This window comes from Triturus cristatus, chromosome 12 (genome assembly GCF_964204655.1).
Source record: "Triturus cristatus chromosome 12, aTriCri1.1, whole genome shotgun sequence".
NCBI classification, from domain to species: domain Eukaryota; kingdom Metazoa; phylum Chordata; class Amphibia; order Caudata; family Salamandridae; genus Triturus; species Triturus cristatus.
This window is the reverse complement of record NC_140595.1, coordinates 62763666-62790361: the sequence shown is the minus strand read 5'-3', so window position 1 is coordinate 62790361 and position 26696 is coordinate 62763666. Positions and strand designations below refer to the sequence as shown.

At 47.0% G+C, this 26696-nt stretch overlaps 1 protein-coding gene across 2 annotated transcripts in view; it reads left to right on the top strand.

The window, feature by feature from the left end:
- Positions 1-26696, top strand: part of AP3D1 (adaptor related protein complex 3 subunit delta 1) — a 293074-nt gene that overhangs the window by 80090 nt on the left and 186288 nt on the right. For both annotated transcript variants that reach the window (XM_085636830.1, XM_085636829.1), the window contains exons 8-14: positions 8194-8267; positions 12136-12185; positions 13157-13206; positions 14399-14447; positions 14867-15012; positions 15827-15975; positions 17169-17399. In XM_085636830.1, the coding sequence (XP_085492956.1) occupies positions 8194-8267; positions 12136-12185; positions 13157-13206; positions 14399-14447; positions 14867-15012; positions 15827-15975; positions 17169-17399 (749 nt within the window). The remainder of the gene's footprint in view (positions 1-8193; positions 8268-12135; positions 12186-13156; positions 13207-14398; positions 14448-14866; positions 15013-15826; positions 15976-17168; positions 17400-26696) is intronic.

The window sequence follows — 26696 nt, the reverse complement described above, 5'->3', positions numbered from 1 at the left end:
GGATAATTTTTTTTTAATTATTTTTATTTTTTTTATTTTAGTTTATCTCATCGCTAATAAGCCATGCACAATTGGTGACCTTCGGGCACCAATTGCACACGGGGTGGGAAGAGTGTGGATATTTTTTTTTTTTTTATAATTTTTTACCGTACGCGTACGGTAAGCGTAATCGGCGAAATTACCGAAAAAATAAAAATTCCGTTTTTGGCCTTGGGGGATCTTTGGGGACTCCCTCAACATGGCTATGTGTGTGGGAGCTGTCTAAACAGCCCCTTTACATGTTTTTGTGCTTTATATTTTAAACATCACTCTCAGTGCGAGAGAGAAAATGGCGGCCGCCGCTTCCTGGTTTCGGCCGATTCGAATGTTTACTAAGATGTAAGAGCCAATCAGAATCGCGCTCGCGCACGCCACCGTACGCGTACGGTAAGCGTACCGTAAGCGCACCGTAAGCTGGCTCAGATATATATATTGATTTAAAGGCTATTTTCTCAGAATCTACTGAACAGATTTACACCAAACCTACAAAAGGCACTTCCTTGACCTGAGGACTACCTCTCTGCCAAATTTCTAGTAATTCTGTTCAGCCGTTCGGGCTGTAGCCCTGTCTAAAGGTCCTATGGAAAAATGCATGGGAAAAACGCGTTTTGGGACCCCCCTTTTGTCTCAGCCCCCGCTTGACGAATCCCCCCGAGACTTTCAGGGTAGGAGCGGAGCGTAGCGCCCCACCTATTTTGAAAAATTCGCGAGGATTCGTCGACCGGCGCCAAAGTTATTCAAAATAGAATGTTGCGGATTTCCTATGGAAACGTGGTCCTAACTATAACTACCTACTGGCGACCGCCAGTAGGTAATATATATATATATATATATATATACATACACGCACACACAGATTCCACTAGATATTAGGCTTTAGGTTCTTTAAAAATAAATACAGCGGTGCAATGTACGCACTTCTGATTAAACGGAGAAAGTACAATTAAAAACAAGCACTTTTTTAAACAAGTTGTTAACATATTTATTGTGAATACATGAAAGGATTAAGGGCTTAGTCACAAAAAAGTTGTAGATTTACACCCAGATATTTACATTTACGCCCACATGCACCAGGTGCAGGTTTCTAGAAGACTTCCAATAGAAATCACATGACATCTTTGTTGGGAATTCCTCATTCTCGGTGAGGAGTTCTCAGTTGCGAAGATCAAAGAACAGGGTTGTTTTATTCCCCAGCGTAAATTACATTTCTTTTTTCTCCACATAGAATTTTTTTTCACCAATTAGTACCTTACCCCACACCCCACCAAATAAGAAGGTGAGCCATTTCCCTTCCCACTCTGGAAAGGGTGTTTACACCAGCACTTGGCTGAAGAAAATAGAAAACCGTTCCTGGCTGGAAAAGGGAACAGTAGTAGTTTGTAAGTGCTACGAAACATGCTTGCTTGTTAGTGTTGACACACTTCTGAGATGCACATTTGGTAATACTCGGAAGTTTTATGCCAAAATAACCTTTGTGAATATGCATCAAAAGTGTTTGCATAAACTGTACACCTCTCTGCTTGTGATAGTGCCTTACAGCTGAAAATAAGTTAAAATCTACTGACCAGTAATTTTAAGGCAGTAACATACTTCATATTCAGTATATGGTCCATATCCATTTCTACAGCTTGACAGAACTACTGCTGTTTTTTTAAAATCTCCTTTATTAGCTCTCTAGGATCAAACTGCATTCTTGTGTAGATATATACTAGCAGAATATTTAAATTGTGACAGTTTGTTGAGTACATAATTTAGGTTCTCAGTGTTAATCTGTGGCACAATATCCCCCTCTTCAGACAAACACAATTTTTATGACATACAATAAGAAATTAGTAATATTCCACTTTCAAATAATGTCAGCAGCCTAAATTTAAATATAGGTGGTGTTTAAAATAGACTTTTATCTGTGTTGTCTTGTTCTAGTAATCCTAATGTTCTTATAGAACTTCAGCAATGTCTGTTACCGTCCTGTGAAGATCTTGTGATCTCAGTTCTTAGGAAGATTCAGAATGAAGGTGTCGATTCCTCGGATGTTAGTGAGACTCCTGGCATTTTGATGAATCGGCATCAGGTGTATTGTTCTCTGGTTCACATTATAAACTTTTTAAGAACACTTCTCAACTGGATTAGTTTAACCGATTTCGTGCAGTTGGAGAAGAACATAGGCATCTGTGAAATTACTCTCCTGGTTGCCTTAAGAGACAATACATTTATTTCTCCCCTTTGCCAACTTTAAATGTGACATAACCGCTCCCTCAATTTCAGCCTTGAAGAAACATCATCCTTTCCCACTTTCCTAACATTTACGTGGTCCTTGTTATCGCAGATAAACTTGAATCCCAGTTTTACCTCTTGCTATAGAGCACAGTCTATTTCACACATCGCTGATTGTTGCCGACTTTGTTACCTACCCGACTGCCTTATGTTTTTTATTAGGATAAACGGAATTGTCAGTCATTTGAAAGTGTGACCTCCAGATTTGGAACATATCGGAACGGTTGGCCGACCCAACGAGGGACGCGTGTGGGGCCCCTCCCGCAGCTCCGTGTGTGGAGCCCGATTAGTCAACTCCGCGTTTCCCTCCCTTTCCGGGACCCGGAGCGACTCCCACCCAGATTTGTACGTTCTGCGATGCATCTCATCTATGGGCGACCCGAAACCGCCTGCGCGCCTTTGGGCCCCGCAGACTCAGTTGGGGGGCCTAGGCCTTTCCTACCGACGGCTCCGGCGCCGCAGGCCCCCCTCGGATCCAGATCTGGATCTGTACCGGTTGACCTGACTACGCCTCCGCCGGCGCCACATCCTCCAACACCACATCCTCCAACACCACTACTGCGCTCGACGCCGGTCGTCCCCCCGGCCGGCGTCGTCCCCGGCCTCCATCCTGACGTGGACCCGGAGCCGGACTGGCGTCGAGTGGGGTTTTTGTGCCCCTGTTCACTACTGGGGTCCCTCTTCGACCAGAATGGCACCCAGAGGATGGGGAGGAGGACTGGGAGGGGTCAGGTGACCCTCTGGCTGACCAGTTGGATAGTGAACAGGACTATAGAGAGGAACTGGGGGATGCCAGTGGTTTGGACACCTCCCCTGACCTTGGCCTGTTGTCTCCTCCTACCGTGGCTACGGAGGAGGGAGCGTCATATGCAGCGATGTTGCGTAGGCGGGCGAGGCTCTCAGCTTCGAGCTTCCTACGGTGGTGGTCAGGACTAACCTCCTGACAGAGGTGCTTCAACCGGCTGCGAGCTCTTCGGAGCCCTTGCGGCCGTTTAATGAGGCCCTCACCGATGTCCTTTTGGGCATGTGGTCCAGTCCCAACACGGAGGCTCCCGTTGACAGGATGATTGCCCGACGCCATCGCCCGACTCCGGGCGACCCCACTTTCCTCTCCCAACACCACACCCCGGAAAGCCTGGTAGTCCAAGCCTCCACTTCCAAGAGCGCATTCCCTTCCGCTCCACCGAAAAGGGGATCCAAGAAGCTGGACCATCTTGGAAAGAAAAGTTTCTCTTCCACCAGCTTAGGGCTGCGGTTGGTAAACACCGCATGTCTCTTGGGTTGTTATTCCCACTCTGTGTGGGAAACGGTTGTGCAGGTGCTGCCTCAGTGTCCGGAGAAGGCCTGGGCAGTGCTCTCCCAGGCTGTCGCCGCCGGGAGGGATGCGGCGAAGTTTACCATCCGTTGTGGTCTGGACACCGCCGATTCTCTGGGCAGGACCATTTTAATGTCAGTAGCGCTTCGTTGCTACGCCTGGATGAGATCGACTGGCTTTTCAGGGGATGTCCAGAACACCTTGATGAACATGCCTTTTGATGGCCGTCACCTTTTTGGCGACAAAGCAGACCACGCTCTAGAGCGCTTCAAGGACTCGCGGGCTATGGCCAAGTCCTTGGGCCTCTCCACCCGCCCTGTACAGTCTGCTTTCGCCCCTTTCGTGGCTACGGAAAGGGTGCCCCGCTATGTCCCGCTCAGATCCATAGGCCGCAGCAAGTTACCCAACCTTTGCGTGGCCGGGGACGTGGGAACAACTGTCGTGGTTCCGGGGGCCAGCGGGTAGGCCAGTCCACCAACCCATCCTCTGAAGCCGCCTCCAAACCCTACTAGTCCGACCTTCCAGGCCCATCAAACACCAGTGGGTGGCAGGATTCGCCATCACCATCCCCACTGGCACACCATCACGTCGGACAGGTGGGTTTTGCAAATAGTCTGAAGGGGCTACTCCCTCCCCTTCGAGACTACCCCTCCAGCCAGGCCACCGAGATACCACAGCATGTTAGAGGATCATCTGGCCCTTCTCCTGCAGGAAGTTACGGCTTTCTTGGCCAAGGGAGCCATCAAGTGCGTTCCTGTTCCAGAAGTAGGTCTTGGTTGTTACTCTCTGATCCCCGACAAGGGCCTGAGTCCTATCTTGGATCTCGGGGACAGCAACCGCTTCCTCTGGAAGGAGAAGTTCAAGATGTTGACGCTTGCTCAGGTCTTGTCTGCCCTCAACCCGGAAGACTGGATGGTGGCGTTGGACTTGTAGGACGCTTATTTTCACATCTCCGTCCTGCAGCCCCACCAGCGTCACCTACGGTTCACGGTGGGCCACGAGCATTTTCAGTTCACCGTGCTCCCCTTTGGCCTTACCAGCGCCCCTTGGGTGTTCACTAAAGTGATGGTGGTGGTCACAGCTCACCTGCACAGATCAGTGGTTTCTGTCTTCCCCTATCTCGACAACTGGCTGTTGAAGGCGAGCTCACCCCAGGCAGTCCTCTCCCCCCTCCAGACTACGGCCGACCTTCTGCATTCGCTGGGGTTCTCCATCAATGTGCTGAAGTCACACCTGATTCCCTCTTAGAAGCTCCTCTTCATCGGAGCGGTTCTGGACACGCCGTGGTTTTGGGTCTATCCTCCCAAACAGCTAGTCCGGGATATTCAGAATATGATTCCGATCTTTCAGCCTCTATCACGGGTTTCGGTCAGAATGACTCTGAAGCTGTTGGGCCTCATGGCCTCCTGCATCCTGCTGGCCGATCATGCCAGGTGGCATATGTGGGCTCTGCAGTGGGACCTGAAGTTCCAGTGGGCGCAGCATCAGGAGAATCTATCAGATTGCGTCCAGTTCTCGGAGGGCACTGCACGACAACTGCAGTGGTGGCTCACGAACCAGGATTGGGTCAATGGCAGATCCCTCTCCCTTCCCCAACCAGACCACTCCGTGGTGACGGACGCATCCCTTCTGGGATGGGGCGGCCACATGGGTGAGGCGGAGATCAGAGGCCTCTGGTCTCCGGCGGAATCCAGGCTCCACATCAACCTTCTGGAGCTCTGGGCGAATTGTTTTGCACTGAAAGCATTCCTTCCCGCTGTCCGGGGAAGAGTAGTGCAGGTGTTCATGGACAACACCACCGCCATGTGGTACTGCAACAAACCGCGAGTGGTGGGGTCTTGGACCCTATGTCAAGAGGCCCTCCGCCTCTGGACATGGCTGGAACATCAGGGCATATCCCTGGTGGTTCAACACCTGGCAGGTTTTCGAAATGCCAGGGTGGACGAACTCGGCTGCAGGTGCATGATGGATCACGAATGGCGTCTTCACTCGAGGGTGGTGCAAGGTCTCTTTCAACAGTGGGGAGAGCCTTGGTTAGATCTATTCGCCACCGAAGACAACGCGCAATGTCAGCAATTCTGCGCGTTGGAATTTCCAAGGCAGCACTCGCTAGGTGACGCTTTTTGTTGCAAGTGGAGTTGCGGTCTGTTGTATGCCTTTCCGCCTATACCACTTCTGCCCAGAGTGCTGATGAAGATCAGGCGTGACCAGGCCCAAATCATTCTTGTGGCGCCTTTTTGGGCACGAAGAGTCTGGTATCCCGAGCTGCTCAACATGGCCATCGATCCTCCGATCAGACTGCCTCTTTGACTGCATCTGCATCTTCTGTCGCAGCAGCAGGGGACGGTCCTCCACTCGAACCTGTCCAGCCTCCACCTCCTTGCGTGGAGATTGAGCGGCAGCAGTTGACGTCTTTCGACCTGCCTCCTGAAGTCTGTGATGTAATCTTGGCAGCCAGGCGACCCTCCACTAAGACTGTATACGCCTGCAGGTGGAACAAGTTTGAGGCATGGTGCACAGCAAAGGCTGTGGATCCCCTTTCTGCCCCTCTTTCTGAGGTTCTCTTGTTTTTGTCTTTCTCTAGCCCAGCAGGGCTCTGCTCTGGGCACTATCAAGAGATATCTTTTGGCCATCTCGGCCTTCTTTCGGCTTCCAGATCAGCCCTCCCTTTTCAAGTCCCCAGTTGTAAGTCGCTTCTTGAATGGCATAACTCATCTATTTCCTCCTATTCCCTTTGTTGTGCCTCAGCGGGACTTGAACTTGGTTTTTAACTTATTTAATGTGCGCACCCTTTAATTCATTTAACAACTGTCCTTTAAGGCTCTTGACTCTCAAAACTGCGTTCCTGGTGGCCATCACCTCTGCCAGACGAGTGAGTGAGCTCCAGGCGCTTTCTTCTAAGCCTCCTTTTCTCTCTGTACATACGGACAAAGTTGTCCTTAGGACTCGTCCATCCTTCCTGCCCAAGGTTGTCACTGCCTTCCACATCGGGCAGACTATCACTTTGCCCACCTTCTTTCCGCCTCCGCATCCTTCGAAAGAGGAACAGAGGCTCTACTGTCTGGACCCAAAACGTGCGCTTTCTTTCTATCTGGATCGCACAAAACAGTTCTGGGTGGATGACCAACTCTTTGTTGGCTGCATGGGTGGCAAGAAAAGTCTGGCCGTACACAAGCGATCCATTTCTTAGTGTGTCGTTTTGTGAATAAGAGCATGCTATTCTCTGGCTAAAAAGGAGCCTCCAGTGGGGCTACACGCCCATTCCACCAGAGCGACGGCAGCCACTACTGCCTTGGGAAGAGGAGTTCCTCTACATGACATCTGTCAGGCAGCTACGTAGGCATTACTGCACACGTTTACGAAACACTATTGTCTGGACAGCCAAGTCCGGAGAGACGGCTTCCTTGGCCGTTCTGTTCTCCAGGACTTTCTGTTGTGATCTTGGTTCGCAGACCCACCACCGGGGTTGGTATTGCTGGGGTATTTATTCTAGGATAAGGAATCTATATAACTAACGATATAGCTGTAAGAAACATTAGTTAGTTATCGATTCCTTACTGCCCCACCCATCTTCCCCATTCTGCGAACTGATTTCTAGGGTTAAGGATATTCTTTCAGAGCCCTAGTTTTGTGCACCAGTAGTCGGTGTCTTGCATAGCTCTACGTTTCTGGCGCGGAAAGTAGTGTACAGAACTGATGTCAGCGCGTGAGGGCGGCGTCTTAAGTAGCTATCGCGACGTCATCCCGGCAACCACGACCCCAATGACTGACATGGAGCCGACCGACGCCACCTTCTGATGCACAGAGGTATTGCTGATGAAAAAAACTTTCCGGATCCAGTCTGATGCCTGGGGGTAATTCTAATGTAAGGAATCTATAACTAACTAATGTTTCTTACAGATATATCGTTACCGAAGGTAAGTAACTTGTTCTATCAGTCTGAACTAAAGGTAGTGATGAGCATTCATAAATTCAGTCCATCGGAGATTCACAATATTATGTGCACCCCAGTCCCCACCCCCCAAAAAACTAGAACTAGTAAACATTCTCTGTGATATTCAATACAAAATATTCTCATCCCAAAAATTGCAAACAATATATATATTGTAACAGCATAGTTTGTTTGCTGCAAAAATAGAATTGGTAAAAATATGTCTTCTCTACCTGGTTTGACACATAGATAAAAGTTCTAGAAATCTGAAGCTTTTGTCTGTAAAAATTATTTAAAAAGCCCCGTTCTTCAGCATTTTCAATACAAGTTTTGTAAACAATGGTGGTTTCTGCAGTACAGTATTTTCAGGAACTGCTCAACAATTATTCTCACCTTCTTTACCAATGTGAACACCTTGTATTTCAAAACATTAGTAAAATTATCTGCATTCTTAAACTAAATGTATACATTTATAAGGTTTGAATACATGTTTGGGAAAGGCAGCAAGTAAGGGCTTAGCAGCAGATTGCTTAGCAGCAGATTGAGAGTGGTCAAAACCTTTAACACCTAAGAGGTTAATAGCATCTCCAATCGATTTATTTCTCCTTCTCTTGTGTCTTCTTGTTGGAACTAGTTTGGTGCTCTTACTCCGTTAGAACCTAGACTGGGGAAGAAGCTCATAGAACCGCTCACCAACCTCATACACAGGTAAGTTATGGGACCACTACAGAGTCCTTGTGACTATATTAGCAATATGTGAAAGGTTGGAAACACATTTTGCACTGCATGTGTTAAAGAAAACGAGAAGTGCACAATTCATACATATTTCTTAACTGAACTGCTGCCACATTGAGTCCCTGCTTACATCCCTAGGCAAGAGGTGGTTAAAAGCACTTTTAAAGTTTCTGTGCTTTTGCACTGTGTCCTTCCCACTGTTTTCCTTAAACATGGTGCTATTTGACATATGACTCCCGGCATCTCCTGCCTCTTAGTGCAACAATGCATTACAATTTACTTTGGCGTCTGAGGTATGAAAAGAAGTTCCAAAACATTTATATTGTTTGGTGCCATTAACTAGCAAGTGAGATGTCTCTTAGCAGTGGAACGGCCCATCATCTCCTCCAAATTACATCCCTCAAAGAGTTAATTGTGTGGGGTGGGGTATGTGTGCACAGACGCCTACAAATTAGACAAGGCTAAAATTAAAATCATAAGGCCCTCACTTTATAAGACTCATAGTGCCCTGCAAGCCACTCCTTTATCTGAGCAAAAACTTACTGTGAATAAAAGTCGTGACTATTAAGAAATGTATCCCCCTTGTAGACTGTCGTAGAATAAAAAGGGCAGTCCAATGCTGAATCTTCGACCTACGGCCTCCTGTTTTATCTGTTCTATTTTTTTTCCAGTTATTGGTAGTCATCAATCAGGGTTTTGTAAAGCGCAACTACTCATCTGAAAGGGTCTCAAGGAGCTGAGGGGGGGGGGGGGGGGGGACGCAGCTCCTGGAAGTTCATGGTGATTCTTTGAAGAGCCAGGTCCTGAGGTGCTTCAAGAACTTGGAAAGAGTAGGTGTCTGCCTGAGGTGGAGAGGGAGAGTGTAGTATGCCTTGGCCACGAGGTAGGAGAAGGAACGACCTCCTGTTCTGGTCTTCTTGATGGGCGGCACCACCGCAAGAGAAAGCTGGGCTGAGCAGAGGGATCTTAGGGGTGCGTGGAACGAGAGGCGGTGGTTCATGTATGTGGGTACGGTGTTGTGGAGGGTTTCGTGGGTGTGGTTGAGGAGCTTGAAGGGGATTCTCTTCTTGACGCGGAGCCAGTGTAGTGTCCGCAGGTGTTGGGTGATGTGGCAGTGCCGCACTAAGCTGAGGAGTAGTCTGGCGGAGGAATTCTGGAAGTTCTGGAGATTGCGGGTGAGGTTCTTGTTGATCCCGGCGTAGAGTGCGTTGCCGTAATCCAGTCTGCTGTTGATGAGGGTGACGGTTTTCCTGTGTTAGAGGGGAATCCAGTTGGAGGTCTTAAGTAGGAGGTGGAGGGTGTGGAAACAAGAGGTGACCGCATTGATCTGGCGGTCCATTTTGAGTTCAGGATGATTCTGAGGTTGCGATTGTGGGCCGTGGGGGAGGGTGGGTACCTGAGGGCGGGGGGCCTCCAGGTGTCGTTTCAGTTGTTGGGGTGTGGGACATTGAGGAGTACTTCGGTTTTGTCCGTGTTTAGTTGTAGGCAGCTGTTCTTTATCCACCTGGTGACTGCTTACATTCTTTCTTGAAAGTTTAGTTTGGAGATGTTGGGTTCGTTGGATAGGGAGAGGATAAGGTGTCATCTGCGTACGATATGATGTTGAGTCCATGTGATCTGACGATGGATGCGAGCGGGCCAAGTAGACGTTGAACAGGGTGGAGCTGATGGAGGATCCTTGGGGGACTCCGCAGGTGGTTGGTGTGGGGTCCGAGAGGGAGGAAGTCTGACCCGCTGCGTTCTGCCAGAGAGGAATGAGCGGATCTAGTCTAGGGCTTTGTTCTGAATTCCTACGTCACGGAGTCTGCGGGCTAGGGTGCAGTGTGAGACTGTCGAAGGCAGTGGAGCGGTCCAGGAGGATGAGAGCCACAGTCTCTCCTCTGTCGAGTAGGGAGCAGATGTCGTCTGTCGCAGCGAGGAAGGTGGTTTTGGTGCTGTGGTTCTTCATGAATCCTGATTGGGAGGAGTCTAGGATGTTGGTTTCTTCTATGAAGGAGACTAGTTGACGGCTTTTTCAATGACTTTCACCGGGTACAGGAGTAAGGAGATCGGTCTGAAGTTTTTGAAGTCGCTGGGGTCCGCCAAGGGTTTTTTCAGGAGGGGAGTGATCTCTGCGTGTTTCCAGTCGTCGGGAAAGGAGGCGGTCTCAAAGGAGCGGTTGATGATTCGTTGAAGCTCTGGGCGATGATGTTTGCAGCTCTGTGGTAGATGTGGTGGGGGCAGGGTTCAGTGGGTGCTCCGTAATGGGTTGATTTCATAGTCTTCAGGGTGTCGTCAATGGTGAGGGCGGTCTAGGTTTCAAGTTTCGACTTCGTGGGGAAGGGTACGGTGGGTGTCGGTTCTGCGTGCATGTTGTCGTTGAAGTTGTCATAGATGGTCTTGATTTTGTGATGGACGAAGGCTCTGAATCTGTTGCAGAGGTCCTGGGAGGGTGGGATGTCGGTTGTCTCATTGTTCATCCGTATTGATTTGTTGTATGTGACATAAGAGGTCACACATTCGTGCAACTTGTAACGTACATTCACGCTTGGATGTTTTAGTGTGCTTAAAAAGCCATATCTGATAAAACAACCAGAAAGCATTGAAATTGTAGATCAGTATGCACAGTTATTGGTTTGAAGCTCAAAATTAATAATATTGAGTGTCATTCAAAGGATAACTTAATTTCTTTATTGTTCTCATTTATAAAAATAAATGAGACGGTTGAGATGGTATGTATTTGTTTGGGGGAAAAAAGAGTAGAAAAGAAACACTGAGTGCCTTAATGGCAAAAGCTATTACATAAACCATGAAGGACACTATTTTGTCTATGTAAATTCACATGTATGTATGTACAAGATGAATGGCTTTGACACAACATTTGTGAAAACAAATTCTAATACTAGTTACTCAAAGAAGTCTAGCCTCGAGGATGTTCTCACCCATACACTTGGCTAATGCATATTGCACCAAACAAGCCCCTTACAACCACTTCAGAGTAGTTAAATATTTTGTTAGAATAAGCGAACAAAGCAATTAGGTTGGGGATTGCTGTGGTGCTTCTTGTGCCAATAGGCTATTAATCAGTTGTTCTAGGGGACAAAACATGGTGGTGTAAGATCTGTGGTCTTTTATAATCATTTCCATATGTATGACGACTGCTGACGGGTGTTCCACCAGTTTTTATACACCCCATCTGATTGGATTTAGCATAGAAACTGGATGCCCATTGTAGGGAGCCACACTCATATACACAACCCCTGCCTTCATGTATGTTTCCCCTCACTTTGGCCAGATTTTGGAACAGAGTGACGTAGGAGTTTGAGTAAAGAAAGGCTACTCATCACGTCACTCTTAAACTGATTGTCCAGTCAGTGCCCCACCCATCTTGCATTGAGTTCCAGCCAATGCGAGGTATACTTTACTGACCATTGTGTAGCAACTAAGACCCATAGTGGGGCTCAAACATACATTTTGGCTAAGTGTCCATGCTGTACCCAGTGAAACTTTCTGGCCTACAGAGGGTTAAGCGTAGCATATTTTTCTTGTACTGGGCACAGTCCGACAAAGTCCCTCCATATTGATAATGCAGGGAGTGAAGTGAAAGTTGCTGGAAGTGTATCCTGTGATCTGAAAATTTACTTGGACAAGTGAAGTTTGGAAGGGACTACTTACACAACAGAATTATCCTGGTGTACCCTAGTTTAAAATGGACTTTCCCTATTGTAATAGCATACAAAAACTGAACTTTGCTTGTATATTTCCCTTGTTTATATATTGACATAGTACATAGAGATTTTTCCCCCCAATAAATATGCACCCACCGTATAAATTTCTTCTGAATTGCTTTGTGTTTCCACAGCACATCCGCAATGTCCCTACTATATGAATGCGTGAACACAGTCATTGCAGGTAAGCTTTGAAAACTCTGCAGTTTGTTTGTGTAGCTCTCTCTCAGCTGTTTCTGTGTTCCTATAAATGTGGAATTCTCTTGTTTTTATGTGAATAGTGGGTTTAGCTGAAGATTGGTCTGGTAGTGTTCAGATAGTGCAACTAGGGAAGACCAAATTATGCAGCAGGATTGACTAAATTACGTGGCAAGAATAGACAAATTATGGGGCGTAATAGGCACATTTTGTCACAGTATTATTACATTATTTTGCCTTTTTTTTTTTACACATTTTAACAGTGTGTGGGCAAAGGTTCCACCACCTCATTTGTAAAACTCAAATACAGCATGAGATAATTGAAAGGTGACTAGTCAACTTTTCTGAATAGTCTTCCACTGGGTGGCAACACGCCCCTTCATTTTAGAAACTTTTGATCTGTTTTAGCTAGAAACAATTTCAAATTCATAATTATGCAGAAAACTTTGTGGCCGCAGGATCGTATAACTCCAGTGGCCCCAGGCAAAATGCCCTCATCCGCTACCTTCATGACTACTTCTGTGGTTACAAAATGTTTTACCTCAGTAAATAAAATGATATTCAGACCCCAAAAACTAGATGGCATAAAAATGCACAGCGTGTGATCTTAGAAGAGTCTCAAACTTCAAAGCTATTGTTACAGATAATTCACCTCAAATTCAGATTTAATTGTCCTGCCTGCGAAAAGCAGTGGAGCAGCCTCCAGTGTGTATTGTAAATTGATACAATGAATGATCCCACTATGACTTAAAACCCCAGCAGCCGTCGTCACACAAAGCAGCATTCTGGAGTGCTTTTATTGTGTTTGTTAATGGTGTGGAACTCAGTAAAGAGAACAGCTTTTCCCTTCACTGGAGTGGCTCCTTTAACGGGGTGGGTAGGTAGCACATCACTTGTACTACTATGCAATGCCCCCATGCAAGGTTTACCTATTCTTTTTGTTTTCTTCTCCCTTAGTTCTCATCTCGCTGTCGTCTGGAATGCCTAATCATAGTGCCAGTATTCAGGTACCTATTTGGACATATGCTAATATTTGTCAGAATTTATTTTTTCAGCAAATGCACAGTAATTCTTTGATGTAGATTTAAACTCATCTTTGCATCTAGGTTTCTTGTTTGAAAATATAGCATCCTCTGAGGAGTTGACCCACATTACCACCCAAATCCCCCCTTCTGGCTTATATTTAGCACATCTGTAACACCTCATTACAAACTGTAGTTAGTTCTCTTGTTTTATGAATGTACCGTAACTTCAGATTCAATGAGTAGTTGCAAAACAACGTAACATGAACAATACGTTTTAGTTTGATGCAGCTTAGTTGTGTTCTGAGAGGAAACGGTCTTTGCAACGCAGTTTTTACCTCACAGTGCCTTCACCACACATTTGTTACACTGTATTTGTTTAGCACGTGTAGGCCTTTAACGTGCATGCCTTTACCACGCATATGCGCGCTAAACAAACGCCGGGTAAGAAATGCGTTTTAAAGGCATGCATTGTTTTTACTAGGGTTGTACCGTCATACAACCTGTTCTGAGTAGTTGCATCAAAGCACATTCATTGTGTTGTAAGAGACTTGCAGAATTCCGTAGAGTCATGTGACCCTTAGCAAGCCAAACACCTTTTCAATACTTGGAAAATGGGCTAAATAATTATTGTAATTATGTTGCCCACATGGCCAGAGCACAGTAAATAGTTGCTCATTCTAATGGGAAAGTGCGGCTTACCATCCCAACTCAAACTAAAACCGTCAACTAAAGTCATAGATGTGCCCTGGTGTTTTTTGCCTGCTTGTTGCATTTTGTTTTGTTATAACCACATGATACTTCACAGCTATTCCACTATGTGTGTGGGTTTAAAAAAATACCTATAATGGAGCCTGAATTCGACTTGTGAGATTTGTCTTCAAATGCTCCTGAACCTCAAACATACTTGCACCTAATCCAACCCATTAACTGATTACCTTAAAACATTGATTGTGACACACCTAAATACTTTAAAATGTACTATTGCCGGCCTGGTTTTTGATCCATCGTGAATGATTTTGACTCGAGGTTAACTAGTGATCTAAGTCTACATTTAAATATGACTTAGATGACGTAGACTTTCTTCAACCTGGTCAGGAACCCTCAAATGTTAAACTTTGTCATAGATTTGTTCTTTTATGTTCTTAATCGTTGACAGTTGTTTATCTTTTTTCAGCTTTGCGTTCAGAAGTTAAGAATTTTAATCGAAGATTCGGACCAGAACTGTAAGTACGTGTTTGATGGTGGCTTCATTGTTTCAACTGTCCCTTCTAAACCTTCTAAGTCCGGAATGTAGTCTGAATACCTAACATTCAAATAGAAAACATCAGAAATTCAATCAGAATTGGATGGCAGCCATTCTTTGCTCACTGCACAACCCTACAACTACCCTTTATTATTCACTTCATTCTTCTTCCCCTCTTGCTGAAGTTTTGAAGCATTGGTCTAGAATGAAATGCCCGTGAAAATACTAAGATTTGCAAATATTGATTAGAAGTGCTCTACCAAATGCAACTCATTTACTGTTGGGGTCTACAGCACCTTGTATTATTCAGGCATGAACATCTATTTCCTTGCATCTCCCAAATAGTTGCTTTGCTTAAATGGATTGTACTGCTTCAATCTACTGTGTTTACTTCTTTAGTGAAGTATCTCGGGCTCTTGGCAATGTCCAAAATTCTGAAGACCCATCCAAAGTCCGTGCAGTCCCACAAGGACCTCATACTCCAGTGTCTGGATGACAAGGATGAATCCATCCGGCTCCGGGCATTAGATCTTCTTTATGGAATGGTATGTTAGCAGCGCTTCCTCACTGGTCATTTTGTATTGTGCTTTTTTTTAACTGCACGACTATATCCACTCCCTGTGTGAGCATGCTTCTATGACCTGCCTGAACCTTCTGATAAGCTACCTTCCATACTCTTACTCTTCAATAGCACCCGGAAAAATGGAACTAGTTTATTGTACACATTTTATTCTTAGCCTTTTGCATACTATCCATCTTTTCAATGAATCCTTTCCTTTCACTGAAACAAGCTATCTGTTTGTATTCTGCCCTCTTCCTTTCCTTTTCTTTGGATTGCTGATGATGATGTTGGTGGGTTTTATAGTAGAAACGTACAGCTTCAAAAGTTGTCTACTGAGAATGTGTTCATGTAATGGCAAGTGAATACAGTAAACTTATAACAAAGTATGTGCCATGGACATGATGCAGAAACATTAATACGGTTCCAGAATTTTAGAAACATGAAATTATTGCTGCATGAATTGTTCTCTGTTTCTTTTGTCTTCTTTTCCACAACACTGAGCTTTACTGGCTCCTTTGGTGCGTAAAGGAAGGAGTCCGAGTACACAGGGTCAGGCATGTTAACTTGGCGAGGGTCATAAGTGCAAGATGTGGGAAGTTTGAAAGTAGAAGAGTAAAGGTAGGAGGGGCTGGATACATGTAGTGTTGAGTCTGGTAAAAGAATAGAGGGGTAAGAGGGACTGGGTATGTGAGCAAAATACAGTTAGAAACACGTTGATGGGGTTGGTTGTGAAGAAAAGGGGAAAGAGGGTTAGCAGAGGAATGGTAACACTGCTTTTCCAACATTTTTCTTTTTAGGTTTCAAAGAAGAACTTGATGGAGATTGTGAAGAAATTAATGATCCATGTAGACAAAGCAGAAGGGACAACGTACAGGGACGAGCTACTGACCAAAATCATAGATATATGTAGCCAATCCAACTATCAGTACATCACTAATTTTGAATGGTCAGTGTTTCTGATTGCAGCGCAAAAATTAGTCTGGCTTACTTTGGATTTAGAAGTGTTCTTATACACCAAGATGTTTGCGATTTTCGTTTAAATAATTCTGCCTCTGATCCGGGGCAAGCTACCCTCCCGTTCTACTCAGAATAAAGACTTGTAAAAAAATGTTTAAATTGCGTTCCCTTGCTTACTTCTAATTTATTATTTATGCTGCTATTATATGGCACCTGGTCACGACAGAAAAATATATTATTATTTGTGCCCATAAAACTAGAAGCTGTCATCACTATTTGAGCATGTCTACTGTGTAAACTATAAATGCCGTATTGCTATCCACGTCTGCTGAGGTCACTTTCCCTGGCTGTGTTACATACTAGTCCCCTTCGCTGCTGCTTTCGTTTGTTGGTACTATCAATCTCACTGTAATCTTTGACTACTTAGCGTCTTCACTTATGCTTTTGCAGCCAGCCTCCGATGTGTCCAGACCATTCTTTGTACCCTTATTTCTTTCGTTCCAAGACTACACTGCCACTTCTCTTTCTAGTTATCTGTGAAATGGTTCCTTGTCCCATGCTCCCTCGACTGCACCTTGCCTACTACTGCCCCTCTTTCACTGGCTTCTATGTTGCCTCTACCCAGTGCTGCCCATTTCACCCAAGCTACTGAACCAACTCTCTCTAACACGTTTCCCTACTTGGCTGTGTTATCGGGTGCTCCGTGGAATTACTTGTCACTGTCCACTCACTAGTGCCAGTGTGTCCACCAGTGCTGCAACCTGGCAAGGCCCACTTCACTCACTGGAGAGTGTTTATCCTTTAGTTCTATTTGTTGCCCATCGCGTACTTTTTCCCTTGTGCCACTTGTGTTCACCTCCAGTCTCCTCTGCTGCCTATATCAATTGGACAACCCATTTTGATGCCTATATTCGTCCCAGGTTATTTTGCTCAGTCCCCCTATTCCAACTTTGTTTTCACTGGATCTTCAGGTTTTCATTGAGATCATTCCCACAGGTCCTGCAACTACTTTCCTAATGAAGTTATCATGTTAATATAATAGTTGAAGTGGCCAAATGTCTGCAATGTGTAAAGTTTTGAAGCGTCCCCACTTATCACTAGACACTGAAATGTAAGATGAATATGACTTTTTAAAAATAGAATTGGGAGTTTACTGTGGTTCCTTCCTTCTGACCATACTAGGTATATAAGCATTCTAGTGGAACTGACGCGGTTGGAAGGGACACGACATGGACACCTGATAGCTGCTCAGATGCTTGATGTTGCAATCCGAGTTAAGGCCATTCGCAAGTTTGCTGTGTCCCAGATGGCTACACTCCTGGACAACGCCCATTTGCTAGCTAGCAACACTCAGCGTAATGGAATTTGTGAGGTGCTATATGCCGCTGCCTGGATCTGTGGGGAGTTTTCTGAGTAAGTGCTCTAATATTGTAATTTTTTTATGTCTGTACTCCAGAAATGCCATTTTAGTTTGAGGGTAAAATGGATCTTAAGAGGTCAGTTACTTTCACAGTTTTGTATATTGATGCTCGGACCAATGTGGCTTGTTTAATTTGCACTTTGTTTGCAGTATTAAAGTTCTATATTTTAATCATTTAACCAGCAAAATAAAGATACTTGCTACCCCATGTATATGGTGCAGGTGCACCACACTGCATCTGGAACTAAATGAACTATGGTTAACATAAATAATTCCAGTGTCCGGGTAACTGTCAGCAACATTGATAGGCATAAGCCCAAAGCAGAGAAAACCATTCCACCTTATTGTAGTCTCTGTGTCGCGTATATCCTGAGCAGATCATATTCTACTACTTAAAGTGCTCAGTTTGGCAAGTAAGAAGCTTTTAGACTTTGCCTTGAAGACAGCTGAAGCGGGAATATTCTATGTTGAATCATCTGCTCATCTGGGAGCTAGTGAAGATCACAAACAGAGAGAGAAATGAGTATGTTTGTGGTAGCCAAGAACAAGACTGTATTCTCCTGCAGTTGAAGTTGGCTGGAGTGATATTTAGGAGGCTCACGTACATGGATTTACCATAATGTCGCTGTAGAAATCAGTGCTGATAAGAGTCTAGTTACACAAGTTGCACTTCTGTAGCCAGACCAACTCAGTTGCAAGAATATTGTGAAATATTGTAAATATTTGTGAGACATTTCTTTTAGCAATTTGGAATCCATCATTTTAAAGATTTAGAGCAACTCCTATTTGTAGCATTTATGTTTATTATTTTACATTTGTTTAAAGATCACACCCAGACAGTGATCTGCAATCTTGCAGTCTAGAAAGGGAGGTCATCTGGCATCTCTGGTAATGCCTGGAACTGACTGCCATGATCATTCTTGACCTCTTTTTAGTGTGCTACTGTTGAATAACAAGGTCCTAATCATACTCATGAGAGACTTGGATGCAGATGTATGGCTTAATCCAGAAAGTAATCCTATCTTACCTCATAAGTGAGGCACTCCTGGTCAAACCTCATTTTTCTGTCCATTATGCAAATGTTGATTGTTGTTTGTTTAGACTCCACACTAGCCCCACTTCTGGACACACATACATGTGTGAGCCTTTATTGTGTGCTGGCCAACAATTCCAGATGGACTTGCCTGACACCTACAAGCTTCTTGAGTACTGGTCGGGGAGTGGGCCAAGTAGTTCAGGTTAGTTAAATCTCCCCTGTTTCAAGATGAAAGAAAGCCATTTAAAACACCTAACAAGTTGTGATGGTAGCTTCTTTACTCATGACTGTCATGAATGGACTTGAGAACATTCTTTTAGTAACCACTGATCTCTCGAGCTCCTAACATGCACCTCTACTCCTTTCCTGCTTGACCAGCCTCTTTGTATGGCTAGTGCATTACCTGAAGTACGGGTAGGTCATCATGCCTGCTAGATTGTATGCTTCTGCTGTTGCTATGTAAACATCTGTCCATGTATCTTATACCCACATGTCTCTGCATGGAATACCTTGAGATACAGAAATTCACATGCTTCTTTCAGTTGCTGTCTCCATGCTATATAAATACCTATTATGCCGAGGATGGCAATACGTCTCATTTAGTAATAAACCTAATGTGATGTCTCAAGCCTGGAGCACAAAGTGAGAAATCTTGGGATCCTGTTTGAGCTGAGCATTTCTTTATCTGCCAGAACAGTGCTGTAGTTAAAGGAATAAACTTCATAATGAGTATACCCAGAAATGTGTTCCATGTATTCAGTCCCAACCCACTGCTGGTATTGACTGTGGCACTTATAATGGCTTGATTCTTGCAATACCATAATTGGTGACAATACGTCATTTATTTTTATATCCACCAGCCTCCAGAGCCCTCTTCTCTGCTAATTCCTTTGATTCAAGGCCTTTTGGCTACCAGGCCTTTTGGTTACCAGCAGTGGAAACCTTTCTATTTTTTTCATAAGCAAAACACTATAAGCAGATGAAATGCAAGGCTCCAACAAGTGTTGGCTTTGTGAGACGCCCACAACACCAGAGTGACTGACAGTTGTGTTAGTGCAAAATATGTTCCCATCTTCTCAATCTTCCATAACCTCACCATAGTTAGGTTCCTGGGTGATTGGAGTTAAAAAGCCTTTGGTAGGGGAGGAGCCAAGATGGCGACCGGAGCAGACGCTTGAGCGCCCGGCTCCGCCGGCCCTTGGCCTCGGACTATCATCCTGATTCCTATCCTCGCCGATTTTCGAGGTGCAACGCGCGCGACGACGCGCTGACCGCGCCGCCGCTTTCCCGGAGTCTGAGCCCGCCCGGATGCCGGAGTTCTTGGTGCCTTTGTTCTCCGCGTTGGACCCCTGCTCTATTGTGGCCTTGGCCGGCCCCCTGGAAGCTCCGCAGTCACTGGACCCCCGGCGTAAATCTGAGCCCCGCGGCCCCGATCCCGCCTCACACCACGGATTGTCGCCAGATGAGCCGGGGGAGAGACGCCCGGACACCTCCTTCACCTTTCACCTGACGGGCTGGAGCTATAGGGTAAGCCCCGGTGTGGCGGGTCTCCTGCTTCGCTCTGTGGCCCGCGCTGTGGAAGGCTGCGGACCCCCTTCTTCTATTGCCTAGTCGGCTGCAAAGAGAGTCCGAGGGAGGGGAAGCGACTGTTGGCTTTCACCTGTTGCGGCGCAGACCTGTGTGGAATTGCCTCCTTGTTACGACCCCCCCCCTGGCCACGGTACCGTTCAGCGGTAAAACATGGCGTTGATTGCCTGCTCGCTGCTGGGGGGCGATGCTCCGGTCTCGCCCGCTGCCCGCTTCGCCCTCCCTCTACCAGACTCCAGCTCCACAGTGCCGTCCCGGATTGCTGCCGATGTGGGGGCGCAGCTTCCGCTGACATGCGGCTCCGTTCTGGCTGCCCTGCGGGACCTTCGTCTGCAATTGTGTGTTGGCTTGCAAACGCTGAGTGAGCGGTTCGACTCCATACTGTCGGCTGCGGGTCGTGAGCGCCCCGTTTGTTCTCAACAAGACGTGGGTCTGCCAGTGCTTCTGTCCTCTCGCGGGGACGCAACGACTGTGTATAACCGTGCTACACTGGTGTCTGCATCTGGCTTTCCCGGCACCCAGGATCAATCGATCTCCTGCTCAATTGTGGACACTTTGTTTCCCCGTTCATTGCTGCCTGCTTTGTTGTTGCCTGCCTCACCGCGTCCGCAAGAGTATCCAGCTGAGCGACACCTGACGTCCTCGAGGAACCGTTCACGGTGGCCTACGGCTTCTTTTATGTGGAACTCCTGTACTTTACAGGCCAGGTTTGGATTTTATATGGTGCACAAGGGGACCTCAATAGATGATCGGCGGCCATTTTGTGACTCTACTTCTCCATCTTCTCCCAAGCGGCCATATTGTCTTTGTCTGCACGGGCTGCGGGGCCTTCATGTGGGGGCTAGTCTAATCTTACGCCCGCGATCGGGCCAGGGCTAGATTGATTTCTATCACCATGGTGTCACGGATGGGCTGGACTGGGACTGGAACTGTCTGCATATGTTGTGCGCACTCGTCGCGATTTGTCTGCCTTCATTTATATTGTTATGACACGTTATCTTCACACGACCGCCTTTGGGTGTAGTGGGTTCTCAGTGTGTGGAGACGGAGTTGGCCGGTGGTTTCGGGCGCTCCGAGGTTACGTGGGCTCCTCCCCGCTTTCTTCTTTGTTTTCTTATTTTCTTTACTCTATTCCTACTTTCTCTCTTGTCTATATTTCGGGTTCATTGGGCGACAGGCACTATGCCGGGGGGGGGGCAGGCCGTAGCCTCCGCATTGGTGTAGGGTGGGGGGGTAATTTACCTTTTCTTTTTAGTTCTATGGGCCTCTTTCTTCTATGTCTCTGCGCTATACTGGTTTCCGATTCGGGGTCCGGGTGTGGGGTGGATTGAGTGGGGGCGGCTTTGGAGGGGTGCGTATTTACTCATGTGACTATCCTGTTATATAACTGCATCGCCTCACTGTCTGAGATTTTCTATGGCCGTTTTAATGATGCTGCTGCTCTCCTGTGTGATGAAGCCATCTTGCGGACTCGAATCTCCTTGGTTCTATCCTCCACTGACTTTTTCCTCGATAAAATTATTTTGAAAACCTTAAAATTAACCTTTACTTCTCCTTCCCCTGGTGTCAAGGATCTCTCCAGTGTATAACTCCTGAATCGTTGCTAATCTTGACCATTGACGCACAGGGGTTGTAATGTGTGTCTCAGTGCTTAACCGTTTTGTGGCCGGCCTGATGGTTGTAGGCCCGTATTTGTCCTTTTCATATGCACAAATAAAGGTTTAAAAAAAAAAAAAAAAAAAAAGCCTTTGGTAAATACCACTTGTGTGGACTTGCATTCATCAAATCATGACTGTATAGATATGACAAGTCACTATAGGAGTCCTACCAGGGTACCTTCCAACTGTGTCTTTCTTCTCCTCTCCATCTGCCTAGCGCCTTGACACTCGCGGGTATTGGTGCCCTTTATAAATTTCTATTCTATCCTATAATATTTTAAGGAACTTAAAATGGAAGAGTTTGTAATGTCCAGTCAGATTGAATGTGTCCTTTTTTTTTTGTATGTCATGGAATATCCATGACTGTGTGAGCTTGGCTCAGGCCTAAGGACTTATAGTTGGATGCCCATTGTGAAATTGTGGGCTGCCTTTCTCTGGCACTTTGTTCTAGACCCACATAGATGAATATCAAAGGTGATGCGCCAAACCTTGTCGAGCTGTAGAAGAAGAGAATTCCAAAACATTCATACAGATTTATGCTCTCTAGTGGATTTAAAATGTACGAACAGGATAGGCCAAGGACTCCACAGACCCAAATAGGAAGCTCTCTCCCCATCTACCTTCAAGTGATTAATGGTGGAATAGTTAGCAACTGCATGACAGAGTCGTGGAGGATGACGAAAGACAGCTGGGTGCTAAACATTGTGCAGAATGAATCTCATAAAATTGTTCACACATTTTCAATGGACTACCACGTTTGATGTATGTTTGCGCCACTTAAAAAATAATGATAGTAATGGTGCTAAAATCACAAATGATGGATAGGGACTTACTCCTCTATGTCCTGAAAAAGAAATGGTGAAAGCAAGATTTTAAACCTAATCTCAATTTAAACACCACAAACACAAGGCTGAGAAAAGATTACCTAAAAAGGTTTAGTCTTAAGATGTATCTGCGTTAGCCAGCTAAAACATGATGTGCTCCTTAGACCTTTAGGAGAGAGAGTTTAGCATCTACATTGCTGGGAAACTTGAGTATTATCTTTGAGGTAAGTAACGAACAGTACAATATAGAGTTGTGCCATTGAGCCAGAAGTGGGTACCCTATGCCTTTTCAAATAGCATGGAAGTGATGATAGCCCATTTGTGAGTCAGAAAACCTTGTCTATCCGTGCTTGCATGACTGCCTTTTCAGTGTGGACTTTTATCGGAGGTTCTAATGTATTTCGGAAATTCTCTAAGGTCCTCCACAATTTTGTCCCCTGCTTAAGCCACAGCAAAATGTTTGTCATGTGTTTCAAAGAAAAAACTTTGGGGTTTGTGTAAGACACAATAATTGTAACCGTGTTTACTTGGAAGGAGAGTTTCCATCTATCCAGATTTCTCTTTCCTCAAAGAAACCCAGAGCCATGGACTGTGTACGTTTACTCTTTTAAGAAATCCTGTATTTTCATTGCACACGAGACTTGTTCAGGAATGTCCTGATGACTAATTGACTAGCAGTGAGTCGGCTTAATTAACAGGAAACTAAAACCCATCTGAAAGAAATACGTTAGTTATAGATTCCTTACCTTGCTGCATGCTGCCCAGCTCTACCCAGAGAACCGTGGTCCAAGCTCTTGTTACCTCAAGACTGGACTACGGCAATATCCTCTATCTGGGGTCAAATAAGGAGGTAACGCGTAAGCTACAGGTAGTCCAGAACTCTGCCGCCAGACTGATCTGTCCGGTTCCCAGAACTGCTTCCATCTCAGGCACTCTGCGTGACCTTCATTGGCTCAGGGTGGAGAGCCGAATTAAGTTCAAAGGCCTGAGCTAAATGTTCCAAATCAAATCTGGAGCGGCCCCTCAATACCTGCAGACTCTGGTTCACCCCTACTTGCCCCTACGTGCGCTCCGCTCTGCCACTCAGGCGACGTTCTCTATACCTAGAATTAGGCTGTCACGTATGGGCGGTCGATCATTTGCCTACTTAGGCCCCACTTTGTGGAACTCTCTCCCTGCGCCGCTTCGCAATGAAACTGTATTTGCGAATTTTCGTAAAAACTTGGCTGTTTAATCCATTGCCATTGTAAATCTTTATTTCGGCACAGAGGCCATAAAAGCAACATAAGTTATCACAATTCACAAATAAAATAGGCTGTTTAATCAATAAATAGTTTCCTTCCCTCTGGTCCGTATTAGTCGGCGCCGGGAAACCATTTTTGGGTAGCTGTTGCGCCTTATAAATTAAAATTAACATAACATAACCTTAGAATAACCCCCAGGGGTCAGACTGGATCTGGAAAGTTTTTTTCCTCAGCAGTACCTCTGCTAGGCAGAAGGTGGTGTCGGTCGGCTCCGGGTCCGTCGTTGACGTCGTGGTTGCTGGGATGACATCGTGGTTGCTGGGATGACATCGCGATAGCTACTTAGACGCCGCCCTTGCACGCTGACGTCAGTTCTTTCTTTTTCCGCGCCAGCCAGCGCAGATCGGGAGAGAGCGGTACCTCCTGTCACTTTTTGACTGACTTTTTCTCGACTTTTGTCGACTTTATTTTTTGAGCCCATCAACTCCTGGTGCTCAAGGGATGCCCGGCTTCAAGGCATGCGGTTCCTGTAACTGAATGATGTCTGTTACGGATCCGCACTGCGTGTGCCTCTTTTGCCTGGAGCGTGACCGCGACCCAAAGTCATGCTCTGACTGACGGTCGATGGCGCCGAAGGCTTTGCGGGAGCGGTCCCGAAAGCTGCTTGAGCGCCGACAGTCGTCTCCGTGCCGTTCGAGGTCCCAGTCGTGAGGGACGTCGAGGGACCAGTCGCGGAACCATCACCACTCGTTCAAGTCATCGAAGTCTTCGCACTCAGTCAGGTAAGTCGAAGCACAAAAAGAAGTCGAAGAAGCTTTGACTTCTGCCCGTCGGTCGGCTGACGCGACGAGGGATGCGGGCGCTGCCCCTCCCGCGGCTCTGCGCGTGCGGCCCGAAGAGTCGTCTCCGGGCTTCCCTCCCATCCCAGGACCCGGAGCGACTCACGCCCAACTTGGTAAGTTTTACGAGGCAATGCATGCCATCTTTGGGTGGCCTGAACCCACCAGCGCGACTTTGGGCCCCGCGGACTCGGTTGAGGGGTCTAGGTCTTCTCCGCCGTCGGCTCCGGTGCCGCACGCCCCCCTTGTATCCAGGCCTGGATCGGCACCGGTTGACCTCATTACACCTCCACCGGCGCCGCTTCCTCCGGCACCGCAACGGTCATGTCCCCGACCTGCGTCGATCCCGGCATCCACCCCGATGTGCACCCGGAGCCGGACCGGGGTCGCCCGACGGCGGATCTGGCACCACCCGACGGCGGATCTGTCACCGAGAGGGGCTTTTGTGCCCCTGTTAACTCCTGGGGTTCCTATTTGGCCAGATTGGCAACCTGAGGATGAGAACTGGGAGGGGTCAGGTGACCCTTTAACTGATCAGATGGAATCTGAGCAGTACTGGAGAGAGGAACTGGGGGATGCCAGTGGTCTTGACACATCTCCTGACCTTGGCATGTTGTCACCATCTACCGTGGCTACGGAGGAGGGAGCGTCCTACGCAGTGGTGTTTCGTAGGGGGGCCAAGGCCCTCAACCTCGAGCTTCCTACGGTGGAGATCAGGACTAACCTCCTGACAGAGGTGCTTCAGCCGGCAGCAAGCTCTTTTGATCCCCTGCTGCCTTTCAGTGAGGCTCTTAGCGATGTCCTTTTGGGCACGTGGCCCAAGCCCAACGTGGGTGCCCGTGGATAGGATGATTACCCGACGCCACCACCTGGCTCCGGGCAACCCCACTGAACTCTCACAACACCCCACCCCGGAGAGCTTGGTGGTTCAAGCCTCCACTTGCAAGAGTGCATTTCCTACCGCTCCACCGGAAAGGGAATCCAAAAAGCTAGACCATCTTGGGAAGAAAATGTTCTCTTCCGCCAGCTTGGAACAACGGTCGGTAAACACTGCATGTCGCTTGGGCCGTTATTCCCACTCTGTGTGGGATACAGTTGCGTAGGTGCTGCCTCAGTGACCGGAGGAGGCCCGGACAGTGCCTTCCCAGGCTGTCGCTGCCGGGAGGGATGCGGCTAAGTTTACCATCCGTTGTGGGCTGGATTCCGCCGACTCTCTAGGCAGGATGATTTCCACGTCTGTAGCCCTTCATCGCTTACGCCTGGATGAGATCGACTGGCTTTTCAGGGGATGGCCAGAAAACCTTGATGGACATGCCCTTTGATGGCTGTCGCCTTTTTGGTGACAAAGTGGGAACGCTCTAGAGCGTTTCAAGGATTCACGGGCTACAACCAAGTCCTTGGGCCTCTCCAGCCGCCCAGCGCATTCTGCTTTTCGCCCCTTTCGTGGCTACAGAAGGGGTGCCCCACTAAGTCCCGCCCAGAGCCACAGGCCGCAGCAAGTTTCCAAACCTTCGCGCGGCCGGGGACGTGGGAACCAATGCCGTGGTTCAGGTTGCCAGCGGACGGGCCAGTCCACCAACCCCCCCTCTGCAGCAGCCTCCAAACCCTCCTAGTCTTACCTTTCAGGCTCATCAAATGCTAGTGGGCGGCAGGATTCGCCATCACCTCCCCCACTGGCGCACCCTCACGTTGGACAGGTGGGTTTTGCAAATAGCCCAAATGGGCTTCTTCCTCCGCTTCGAGGCTACCCCTCCAGCCATGCCAACTCAATACCACTGCATGTCGGAGGATCACCCAGCACTTCTCCGACAGGAAGTTTTGGCTCTTGGCCAAGGGAGCCATTGAGCTCGTTCCTGTCCCTGAAGTAGGTTGTGGTTGCTATTTCCACTACTTTCTGGTACCCAAGAAGGAGAAGGGCCTGCTTCCTATCGTCGATCTCAGCAACGTCAACCCCTTCTTCCGGAAGGAGAAGTTCAAGATGTCAATGCTCGCGCAGGTCTTGTCTGCCCTGGAGACTGGATGGTAGCATTGGACTTGCAGAACGCTTATTTTCACATCCCCGTCCTGCTGGTCCACCGACGTTACCTGCGGTTCACGTTAGG